At 36.6% G+C, this 12,727-nt stretch overlaps 1 protein-coding gene across 1 annotated transcript; it reads right to left on the reverse strand.

Moving 5' to 3' along the window:
* Positions 1-669: 669 nt before the first annotated feature.
* LOC127645800 (calreticulin-like) lies at positions 670-7,948 on the reverse strand. Its single transcript, XM_052129478.1, has 9 exons — positions 7,768-7,948; positions 6,700-6,801; positions 5,665-5,868; positions 5,434-5,528; positions 5,073-5,282; positions 3,296-3,409; positions 3,031-3,174; positions 2,648-2,740; positions 670-1,838 (listed from the first exon to the last, which is right to left on the reverse strand). Exons 1-9 carry the CDS (start codon positions 7,862-7,864, stop codon positions 1,641-1,643), a joined length of 1,257 nt encoding a protein of 418 aa, XP_051985438.1. The 5' UTR covers positions 7,865-7,948; the 3' UTR covers positions 670-1,640.
* Between the last annotated feature and the right edge of the window lie 4,779 nt (positions 7,949-12,727).

Genomic DNA, 12,727 nt, shown 5'->3' on the forward strand with positions numbered 1-12,727 from the left:
ATAAATGCAGCATAAAAGCAATCTATACGACTCCAGTGGTTTAATCCAAGTCTTCAGAAGTGATATGATAAGTATGGGTGAGAAACAGAACAATATTTAAGACCTTTTTTACTCTAAATCTCGACTGTCACATGGGAAAGTAAAACTAAACAGGCGCCACACGTGACTTTCGGATGTAAAAGTGAAAGTGGAGATTTAGAGTAAAAAAGGGCTTAATTATTGTTCCGTTTCTCACCTACACGTGTCATATCACTTCTGAAGACACGGATTAAACCACTGCAGTCTTATGGATTACTTTTATGCTGCATTTATGTGATTTTTTGGAGCTACAAATGCCTGATCACCATTCACTTGCACTTTAAGGACCTACAGAGCTGAAATATTCTTCTAAAAATCTTCATTTTTGTTCTGCAGATGAAAGAAAGTCACACATCTGTGATGGCATGAGGGTGAGTAAATGATGAGAGAATTTTCATTTTTAGGTGTACTGTCCCTTTAAGTAAAATGTACTCACTTTAATCAATATTATATGTTCTAGAGGAATATAGGTTTCCTCAATTACAATGATTGAAATCACAAGTTATATTACAGATGTGCAATGTGTAGCGTCGTTTCATTGTTGTTGTTGTTGTTGTGTTTACTGTGTAAATAACCATCTTAACCATGGAGTGTTTACAATAAAGATTTTTATTAAAACTTTCATTCGTTAATTACAACTCTCGACGTGTAAAAAGGATTTTCAAAACGACTCCAGCTTGAACGTTTGAGACTTTACGTTCACGGTGTGTTGACGACTCGTTTGTTGTGTTGCAAATATATGATCACTTCCCTTAATATAGCTCATTTAACTTCAAGTAACACATAAAAGAAGACTTGCACCACCAAATGGACTTCACGACTGTTACCAGCAAGATCAAACTAAATTACATTTCTATTGTAATAAATAAAGATTTACTGAAAGTCCTGTTTAGGTAATCACCTAATAATAATAATAACAACATAACCCCAACAAACATATGGCAGCAGACACAAATAAAAATGCATTTGGTGCCAAAGGAACATCATGTAATTCTCTATTATATTTGCGCTACAGTACAAACACTCATCCTTTAAAATCCAGCCTGTGACCTCATTCAGCTCTTATTGATAAAAGGGCAATATCATCGATTGTGTAATAGCAGACCAGTAACATTGTTTACATACACAAATATAAACTTCCTGAAGCTCCTTCAGTCCAGCTAAGCATAACCGAGACACAACATGGACTCGAAAGTCTCAAGAGAGAGAGTGACGATACAGGATCAAAAGTCGTTCATTTATAAACGTGAAAGGCACCGTAATCTGACCATCAAACGTTCAATGACAACTCCATATTGTGACCTCTGGTACCGTACAAAAATAACACCTGTCTCTTTAAAAGGAACAGTTCACCCCAAAATAACGGTTCACTTTCATTGCATGGAACAAACTCGTTCGTCTCGCCGTCACTTTCCCATGCAATCAAAATAAACCGTGAACAAAGCCATCCGAGAACTGCCCCTTTATGACATCACCACTGGGGGGGGGGAGTCACTTCTAGAATGAATGCACTGCAGCCGTTTCCCTGGCAACAACGGAATACGTTGAGTCCGATTCCCGCTTTAAAGTTCGTCTTTAGGAAGAGCTTCCTCGTCTTCTTCCTCCACCGGCGGCTCGTCCGTCTCCTCTTCATCTTCCCAGTCTTCTTCATCTTCCTCCTCCTCCTCATCAGCAGCTTCGGTGCTCTGCTCTTTGTTTTTCTCCTCTTCCTCTTTCAGTTTCTTCTCATCCTGTTCGTCTTTCATCTTTTTCTCGGGACCCTGCGGAAAGAGATTGTTTACAAATCTTTCATCTTAAAGGGACAGTACACCCACATATGAAGATTCTCTCATCATTTACTCACCCTCATGCCATCTCAGATGTGTATGACTGTGATGCAATGTAAGTGAATGGTGACCAGAACTTTGAAACTCAAAAAAAGCACATAACATTTTTTTCACTATAATTGTTTGACCAGCCCCGAACAGTAGGAGGCGATATAGACGTTTTATAGTAAAAAAGGACATACATTTTGATCCTTTTCTCACCCACACTTATCATATCACTTCAGGCGACATGGATTAAACCACTGGAGTGTTATAGGTTACTTTTATGCTACCTTTATGTGCTTTTTGGAGCTTCAAAGTTCTGGTCACCATTCACGTGCATTGTACAGACATGCAAAGCCTGCGAGACCTATGGAAACCTTGTTACGACTTTTACGTCCTAGTCCTAGAGATAGTCAAGTTTGATCGTCTTCTCGGCGCTCCACCAAGGCCCGCGAGGAGCCCCGGCGGGGCCGATCCGAGGACCTCACTAAACCATCCAATCGCTAGTAGCGACCGGCGGTGTGTACAAAGGGCAGGGACTTAATCAATGCGAGCTTATGACCCACAATTACTGGGAAAAAGTTGCAATTCCCAGTCCCGATCACGAGTGGGGTTCAGCGGGTTACCCGCAGGGTAGACACACGCTTCTAAAAATCTTCATTTGTGTCATACACATCTGGGATGGCATGAGGGCGAGTAAACGATGAGGGAATTTGCATTTCTGGGTGAACTTCTCCTTTAACTGTGTAAGCATCTTGTACCTTCGTAGCACCCCACGTTTCACTTCCAAAATCTTCTGCTGCCTTCACGTCATCCGTGATGAAGAAGTTGTCAAAAATAGTGCCAGACTTGACCTGGAAAGATAAACAAAGACAGAACATGTTAAAAAGTGCTTCAAAATGACCAATGAGCTCAATGTATTCTGATATTAGAGGAAATGTTCAACATCGCTCCTATGGGTGAGTTTAGTACGAGACGTGATGCGGTGTGAACGCCCCTTGACAATCAGTCAAATGAACCTTTCATTTATCCTGTAACAGACCTACAATTGCATTGGCATGAATGGATCAAATGCACACCATCAATACAACATGCACACATCTTAAGAGTCACTTTAAATGCGTTGCGTCCCGTTTCAACGCACCTGCCAGAGATCCAAGCCGATGACTCCGACGTTGTCAAATTTGTAGATCTGGTCATCTGCGGCGTACTCGGGGTTGTCGATTTCAGGGTGCACCCAGACTCCCTTGTAATTTGGATTATCAATCTGTTTGGGTTTCCACTCACCCTGGAAATGAACACAATAACAAAGGAAACCTCAAATCACGGAAGCATCGGGATGTAACAACGGTTTGCACATAGCGGACGCAGGCATGCGTAAACAAGACTTCTGGTTGGTCATTCTGTACCTTGTACTCTGGGTTTGGAATCATGGGAGGCTCCCACTCTCCGTCCATGTCTTCATCCCAGTCTTCCGGCTTCTTAGCATCAGGATCAGGAATATTCTCAGGCTTATCCCAGTCCTGACAACATACCACAAATATAGTTATATGAAACCACCACAGATATGTAGGAAAACAGGTGGAATGATGGGTAAAAAATCTTATTACCAGTTTTCAAACATTTAATGATGTTATTTTTGTACGTGGTTCTTTGATTTTAGAATATTTTTTAATGGTAACGCGGTAAAACCACAGATTCATGTTTTTTTTAAGATAATATCACATTATTGTCATGCTTTTTTTATTTTATACCATGATATTACAATGTTTTTTTTATGATACCACAGTATTACAGTGTTTTTCTTTAAATTATGATTCTACAGTATCACCATGTTTTTTTTAATTATTTTTCTCATTATAGTACCACAATATTACATTTTATTTATTATTATGATATCACTGATTTATTTTATTATGATACCATGACATTACCATGTTTTATTTTTTATTATAATACCACTGATTTTTAAAAAATATGTTTGTTTTTTTATTATGATACCACTGATTTTTTTTTATTTATTACATTTTTTATTAATGATCCCACAATTTTTTTTTATTATAATACCACCGATTATTTTTTATTTTTTTTATTATGATACCACAGATTTATTTTTATTTAATTTATTTTATTATGATCACGACATCATCGTGTTTATTTTTATTATGATACCACAGATTTATTTTTATTTAATTTATTTTATTATAATACCACTGATTTTGTTTTATAAAATTTTTTGTTTTTTATTATGATACCACTGATTATTTTTTATTTATTTATTTTTTTATTATGATAACACAAATTACATTGTTTTTTTTTTATTATGATACCACAATTTTTTTTTTTATTTTATTTATTTTATTATGATACCACTGATTTTGTTTTATAACATTTTTTATTACATTTTTTTTATTATGACACCACTACATTCCCATGTTTTGTTTTTCTTATAATACCATTGATTTTGTTTTATTACATTTTTTTTTATTATGATAACACGACATTACCATGTTTGTTTTTAAAACTATGATACCACAGAATTTTTAATTTTTTTTATTATGATACAACAATATTACCATGTTTTTTTATGGTAGCACAGAACTATGTTTTATTTAATTTTTTTTATTATCATATGATGAAATTTCCAGTTTTTTTTATTATGATTCAATAATATTAACATGTTTGTTTTTTTACGGTAACAATGATTTTTTAAATTGACTTATTTTTATTATGGTACCACGCTATTACCATTTTTTTAAATGGTACCACAGTAATATGTTTTTTGGATGTGCCATGGCAATATCACATTATTTTTGGACATGATGTTACGATATTACCATTATTTTTTACACTGTAGCACTATATCGTTTTTATGGACATGTTTCCACGGCAATAGCCTTTTTGACACATTGAAAACCATATGTGACGATGGGGAGGGCGTGGCCGGGCCGTGACGGAGCACAGCTGCCGCTGAATCAGCTGATCGGCGGGAGAGTGAGATAAGGGGCACCCAGAGACGAGGGAGAGAGATGCACATGGCCGCATTGCATGCGTGTCTGTTTATGTTAGTTTAAGTTAATTTATGCATTAAAAGTTCTGCCGGTTCCCACCTCCTCCTTGCCCATCCCGTCCTTCAATAATAGTATGTGAAATGTCACCGGAAACCTTCATTAAACAGGATCATACCGCTGGTTTGGTGTCAGTCTCATCATCGATCCTGGCACGGTCGTCCCAATCCTCTGGTTTCTTGGCGCTGGGGTCTTTAATCTTCTTTGCGGGCAGGAAGTCCCAGTCCTCCTCCAGAGAGCCGGACTCCACCTTGTCATTGTCGATCTTCACCTCATATGTCTGATCCGGATTCAGAATCAATGTGTACAAGTGAGTCAGCTCATCGTCCTGGAGTAATGGAGGAAAGGAGCGATTAATTGGACATCGGACAGAATGGAATATATACTTAATCTAGCTTAAAGCTTAAAAAAATCATCTGTCACCCTCATGGACATGCAAGTGCATTAACCACTAGGCCATGGGTCTGACAGGAACCCACCTTGCATTTGATCTCTTTATTGATGAGGTGATTTTTCCCTTTGTAGTTAAAGATGACGTGAACCTTCTTAGTGCTGTAGCCGCAGATATCAGGCCCTGTTTACATTATGTAGACAAGTAAAACTATTGAAATTCCTGTTTTATAAAGACTATACATCACCACCTAAAAGACACATTAACTAGGATTATGTCATTTATAAAGCCGTTTACTTGAGAACATTGGCACACGTACCGAACATGATGTAATACTGGGAGTCGCCATGCATCTCAGCCTGGTTGAGATCAGCGGGGAAAATTTTAACATATCCGCCACCGCAGTCGATCTTCTGCTCGTGTTTGACGGTGAACTGGATCACCAGAGATTTGCCCTCATTGCTGAAGGGCTCAAAGCGGGCAGAGGTGGCATAGAAGCGGGCATCCTGACTTGTCTGCAAACCTGTTGGTGGTTAGAGGTGTAATGAACGTGAAAGAAATTAATATGTCTGAATTTGATTGAAGTTACCTAACATACTTTTTTAAAACTGATTTGTAGAATGATAAAAAACTATTTTAGTCTACGATATTCTATATGTAAGTATTTACCAAATTATGTTTTATGGAATATATATTTCACCAGATGAGGTTTATAATTGTGCAACAACAATAATTTGAAAAACTTTCTGCACATATCGGTAACGATTTATGCACATAACAAATAGATCTAAAAAGCAACTATCGGCACAACCGATACATTTGAACTAATGCCAATAACTAATACATCTAAAAAGTAACTATCGGCACAATTAATCTGCAAAACCGATACATTTGAACCAATGCCGATAACCAATAGATCTAAAAAGCAACTATCGGCACAATTAATCTGCAAAACCGATACATTTGAACCAATGCCGATAACCAATAGATCTAAAAAGCAACTATCGGCACGATTAATCTGCAAAACCGATACCCAATAGATCTAAAAAGCAACTATCGGCACGATTAATCTGCAAAACCGATATATTTGAACTAATGCCGATAACCAATAGATCTAAAAAGCAACTATCGGCACGATTAATCTGCAAAACCGATACCCAATAGATCTAAAAAGCAACTATCGGCACGATTAATCTGCAAAACCGACACATTTGAACTAATGCCGATAACCAAAACTTTGTCCCCCAAAGAACCATGTTGCATGTGCCAAAAATAGTTCTTAAAGAACAACTGAAGAACTTTTATATTTTGAAGGTGTAGGTGTTGTTGAGTGCCTAGAGAATAGTATGTATACCCTGGTCTTTCTCAGCATCTCCATAAAAGTTCCCAGCGGTCAGTTTAAACTGCCCGTATTCAGATTTGTGCTCTGAATTCACCCACCGACTTTTCCAGGCATCTGCAAATTCAGATACTAAAATTAGAAGCATAGAAATAAGGCTAAAACAACATGAGAGAATGTACAGAAGGGAATAGGTCACCGAAAAAATTATTATTCTCTCATCATTTACTCCCCCTCATACCATCCTAGATGTGCATGAGTTACTTCTGCAGAACACAAATTAAGATTTAGTGTTTTCAGCATAAAAGTCATCCAGACTCCAGTGGTTTAATCCATGTTCTCTGAAGACACGAGCACGATTTCAAGCTTGATTACACTTCCTAGTGCTTGACGTACAGTATGTTCAGAGCACTAGATGGCGCTAGGAAGAGCAATCGAGCTTGAAATCATGATTGCCAAAGATTTATAGTGAAAAAAGTGTTTTCACCAAACACGACCGGATCTCTTTGAAGACATGGATTACACAACTGGAGTCCTATGGATTACTTTTGTACTGCCTTTATGTGCTTTTTGGACCTTCAAAGTTCTGGCCACCATTCACTTGCATTGTATGGACCTACAGAGCTGAGATATTGTTCTAAACATCTTAATTTGCAAAATAAATAAAGTCATACACATCTGGGATGGCATAAGGGTAAATGATGAGAGAATTTTCAATTTTTTGGTGAACTGTTCCTTTAAGAGGAAATCAAAGGAATTTAAGGCATGTCCAATTGCATTCCACACACATTTAATGACTGATATTTAAGGAAGATTGTGGAATAACTTGAGTGACATGTAAAGTTGGGCAGAAACTTCCTGTTACAAACTGATTTGACTGACTGCAAGTTTTGATTTCATTTAGCACTAGCAAAACTGTGTCCCTCACATGTTTTGATGAAATTAGAATTTGAAAGGACCTTCTAAATAAATGCACATCTTGTCAACTTAAATTATAAATTACCTTTTCTAAACATAACCCAAGCAAACATGTATTAATGTCACTCATTCATACTGTGACATGCAAGTGAATCATTCACTCACCTCCATCCAGAAACTGCTCTTGAAAGAAAACTGTTGCGTTGACAGTCAATGCCAATAATGCAACAGAAACAATCTGACATACTGTAACAATCTGCATTTTGTTGTTGTTTATAATTCCGAAAATAACCCCTCGCACGCGCCCTCTTTCTCTCTCTCTTTCTCTCGTGCTCGCGCACTACTGAGGTTTATCCGAGAAGCGTGTCGCTGCACAGATGACTGCCGCTCATTGGTCCATTTCCCGATGCTCTAGACCAATCATATGAGACCACGAAGCGCATGACTCGCCTCCACACCAGATTTGTATCCGCCTCCTGTGCTGTTCTCAGACCAGTTTTTGACTTGATCTATGAACTAGTGGTTTATTCATATGACAGGACAGAGCTGACTCCGGATCAGTTGCCAGGGGAACGCAGGTTTAAACAGAGTACGTGTAGGCAGACAACTATGGAGTTATATATGTGCCACATTTCTACAAGTGCAAAATAATATTTTGAGCGCACAAAAATGTTCTGCGAGTGCAAGATTACATTTTGAGTGCACAAAAAAAATTTTTTTTAAAAAAAAATATGCACGCGCAAGATGATATTTTTAGCGCATAAAAAATTCTGCACATGAAAGATGAAATGTAGTTAATTTGCAGGTGCAAGTTGATATTTATTTCCAACTATGGAGTTATATATGTGCCAAAATTATATTTTGAGCGCAAAAATGTTTTATGTACATGATCATTTGAGTGCAAAAACACTCTCTGTATGCACAAGATGAAATTGAGTGCACAAAAAGTTATTTTGCACATGCTTGAACACAGTTTTGTTAAGCAATGTATCTTCTTCCAAATCTAAATTCATTTTGACCAAACGAAACTCAGTTTGATCAGTTGCCAGGGGGATCGCAGGTTTGAACAGTGTAAGTATATAACTATGGGGTTATATATGTGCCACAATTCGACACGTGCAAAATAATTTTTTAAGTGCACAAAAATGTTCTGCGAGAGCAAGATGAAGTTTTGAGCACACAAAAAGTTATTTTGCATGTGCAAGATTATATTTTGAGTGCAAATAAAAATAATTATGTACACACAAGAGAATATTTTTGAGTGCACAAAAACTTTTCTGCACATACAAGATGAAATTGAGTGCACAAAAAGTTATTTTGCATGCGCAAGTTGATATTTTGAATGCAAAAAAAATGTATGCACACACAAGATATTTTCAGCCCACAAAAAACATTCTGCACCCACAAGATGAAATTGAGCACACAAAAAGTAATTTTGCATGCTCTTGAGCAATGTATCTTCTTACAAATATAAATAAATTTTGAGCAAACGAATCTCAGTTTTGCACTTTTTTTAGCAAGATTATTTGAATGTGAATTTGCTCAGAATTCTTAAATTTTGCTTTCTCCTCCAACCCACTCTGCATGAAAAATACCTTTTTGCATGCTCAAGATATCATCTTGCGCATGCAGAATTGTGGCACAAGTATAAATCTATAGACAACAGAGTTTGTGCAGTTATGATCAAAGTGTAACTGCTGGTCTTAAACCCTCCTTTTGCCCCCTTGATACTATTCATCCTCGGTTCTTCAAACAAATAGTAGACTCAGTAGGTCCTGGTCTAGCTTCCTTGTTAGCGCACCCGCCTCCCATGCTGGGGACGCTGGTTCGAGTCCAATACAGAGCTAGTAGAACAGGAGTGACACAATGGTGCCGTGACCCGGATGGGAGTGAGGTTTAGGGGGGTGAGTGTAACGGTGGCCAGCTGATAGATAGCGGTGCAATGTGTATAACCCTCACTCTCCTGACATCAAGAGGCGCACTAGCGACTGACGCTAGAGGATGTAGCCTTGATAGCTCTTGCTATCAAGAGGGCGGTGTTTGGGTCCTGACTCAGCCTAGTTCGGTTTATGTTCTGGGTTGGGATTGGGACACTCATGCCCCATGTCTCGTCTTTTGTGAGCCAAACACAGCCATGTGCACTCACACATCACACAAGACTGACAGAAGAGCGCATGGCAAGAGCACCAAAACCGAAGCCATGCGAGTGCACATGTGTCTGTTTTAGTCTCCTGTGTTAGCACATGGCTTTGTGTTTGTCTGCCATGTGCTTCTCTGACCTCGCCTCCTTGTTACCCTTATCACTCTCCTCTTTAGTCCTTATGTTATTTGCCTTCACCTGTTCCTCATGTGCCTTACCTGTATATATTGTGCTCTTGAGTTTTTCCCTTGTGAGTCTGTTTTTCCCTGTTTGTATTGTTTTATTTAATTAATTCTTTAATTTACTCATTCCTGCAATTGGGTCCTTATTCCTGCCCCGTGACAAGTTCACCCAAAAAAAAAAATTCTCTCATCGTTTACTCACCCTCATGCCATCCCAGATGTGTGTGACTTTCTTTCCTCTATAGAACACAAGTTAAGATTTTTAGAAGAATATTTCAGCTCTGTAGGTCCATACAATGCAAATTAATTGTGACCAAAAGCTCCAAAAAGCACATAAAAGCAGCATACAATTAATTTATATGACTCCGTGTTGAAATCTAAATCTTTGGAAGCGATAAGGCAAAGGTTAGAAACAAATCAATAATATAAATCTCCACTTTCACTTTCACTTTAATTTTTTTTTTTTTTTTTTTTTTTTGCAATTTGTCTGGTCTGGTCAGGGGGAAGATTTATAGTTAAAAAGGACTAGGGTTAGGGTTAGGTTAGGGTACCCCAAAAATGAAAATTCACTCATCATTTACTCACCTTCATCCCATACCCAGATCTGTATGACTTTTTTCTGAAGATTGTTAAAAGAATATTTTAGCTCTGTTGGTCCATACAATCAAGTGAATGGTGACCAGAACACAGAAGGTTAAAAAAGCATAAAAAGGCAGCATAAAAGTAACCCATACAACTCCAGTGGTTTAATCCATGTCTTCTGAGGCGATATGATAGACGTGGGTGAGAACAGATCAAAATGTAAGTACATTTTTAATGGTTAATTACACATTCTGGTGTGGAAGTGACTTTCATTTTAATATTCAGCCACCTACTGGTCAGGGCTAGTTAAACATAGAGATTAATAATAAGAAATTACTTAAATATTGATCACATGTGCCATATTGCTTTTGAAGACATGGATTAAACACCTGGAGTCTTTATCTCCTTTTTAAACCTTCTGAGTTCTGATCACCATTCACTTGCACTCTAAGGACCTACAGAGCGGAAATATTCTTCTAAAAATCTTCATGCAGAAGAAAGAAAGTCATACACATCTAGGATGGCATGAGGGTGAGGAAATGATGAGAGAATTTTCAAATTTTGGGGGAACTATCCCACATATTCATTCGGGAGTTGTAGGTCAGGTAAATAATTTAAACAATGTAGTTGCCTATCTCTTGTAAACTGGAGCTAAATTCTCTTTAATTAAACAGGTCAGCATCCTTATTTAAATCCCTACACTGACATCCTCTGTCAACACGTCCACAGGTCATGACTTTTGACCTTTTCTCTGCCCTTTGCTTGACACTTGTCACAGGGCGTCAGAGTGATGTCACATGATGCCTCAACCACCAGACGAACCAGATCACAACAAAACATCACTCATAGCTGCAAAATAAACTAAACTAAACTAAACTAAGATAAGCTAAACTAACATTTTCAAATTTATAGCTTTTTAAACTACAGTGCTTAAGCAAAAATGAACAAAATATTTTCAACTTTGTTTTCAAGAACCTTGAGTTGCTAAACTAAATTAAATTGAAACATTTTCAACTTCACTGAAACCTAACTATCTTTTTCTACTTTATAGTAATAGTAATATTTTCACATTTGTAGCTTTTGAAACTACAGTAGTTAAACAAACTGAACAAAAGCATTTAAACATTGTTTTGAAGAAACTTGAGTTACAAAACTAAACTAAACCATTTTCAACTTAATGTGTAGTGAAACATATAAATTGTTTTGTTTTGAATCTAAACTAAAATAAACTAGTGTTTTATATTTTGAAACAAACTAAAGTAAACTAAACTAATCTAAGATAAACTTTTTATCTTATCTTAAACTAAACTAAGATAAGATAAACTAAACTAAGATAAGATAAACTAAACTAAGATAAGATAAGCTAAGCTAAGATAAGCTAAACAAAACTAAACTAAACTAAACTAAACTAAGCTAAGATAAACTAAACTAAGATAACATAAGCTAAGCTAAGCTAAACTACACTAAACTAAACTAAGCTAAGATAAACTAAACTAAGATAACATAAGCTAAGCTAAGCTAAACTACACTAAACTAAACTAAGATAAGCTAAGCTAAGCTAAGCTAAACTACATTACACTAAACTAAACTAAGATAAGCTAAACTACACTACACTACACTAAACTAAACTAAGATAAGCTAAACTACACTACACTACACTACACTACACTACGCTAAGCTAAACTATACTACCCTACACTACACTACACTAAGCTAAGCTAAACTACACTACACTAAGCTAAGCTACACTACACTACACTACACTAAACTAAACTACACTAAACTAGGCTAAACAAAACAAAGCTAAGCTAAACTACACTACACTACACTACACTAAGCTAAGCTAAGCTAAACTACACTAAACTAAACTACACCACACTACACTACGCTAAGCTAAGCTACACTACTACACTAAACTAAACTAAACAAATAAAACTAAACTAAACTAAGATAAGATAAGATAAGCTAAGCTAAACAAAACAAAACTAAACTAAGCTAAGATAAACTAAACTAAGATAAGATAAGCTAAGCTAAGCTAAACTACACTAAACAAAACAAAACAAAACTAAGCTAAACAAAACAAAACTAAGCTAAGCTAAACTACACTAAACTAAACTAAACTAAGCTAAACAAAACAAAACTAAGCTAAACAAAACAAAACTAAGCTAAGCTAAACTACACTAAACAAAACAAAACAAAACAAAACAAAACTAAGCTAAAC

The sequence above is a fragment of the Xyrauchen texanus genome, chromosome 6 (assembly GCF_025860055.1).
Source record: "Xyrauchen texanus isolate HMW12.3.18 chromosome 6, RBS_HiC_50CHRs, whole genome shotgun sequence".
NCBI classification, from domain to species: domain Eukaryota; kingdom Metazoa; phylum Chordata; class Actinopteri; order Cypriniformes; family Catostomidae; genus Xyrauchen; species Xyrauchen texanus.

Coding starts and splice junctions, on each gene's coding strand:
- LOC127645800 (XM_052129478.1), bottom strand. CDS start 7,864: ATGCAGATTGTTACAGTATGTCAGATTGTTTCTGTTGCATTATTGGCA. Junction 6,802..7,767: donor AGAGCAGTTTCTGGATGGAG/GTGAGTGAATGA, acceptor CTGAATTTGCAG/ATGCCTGGAAAAGTCGGTGG. Junction 5,529..5,664: donor CCAGTATTACATCATGTTCG/GTACGTGTGCCA, acceptor TAATGTAAACAG/GGCCTGATATCTGCGGCTAC.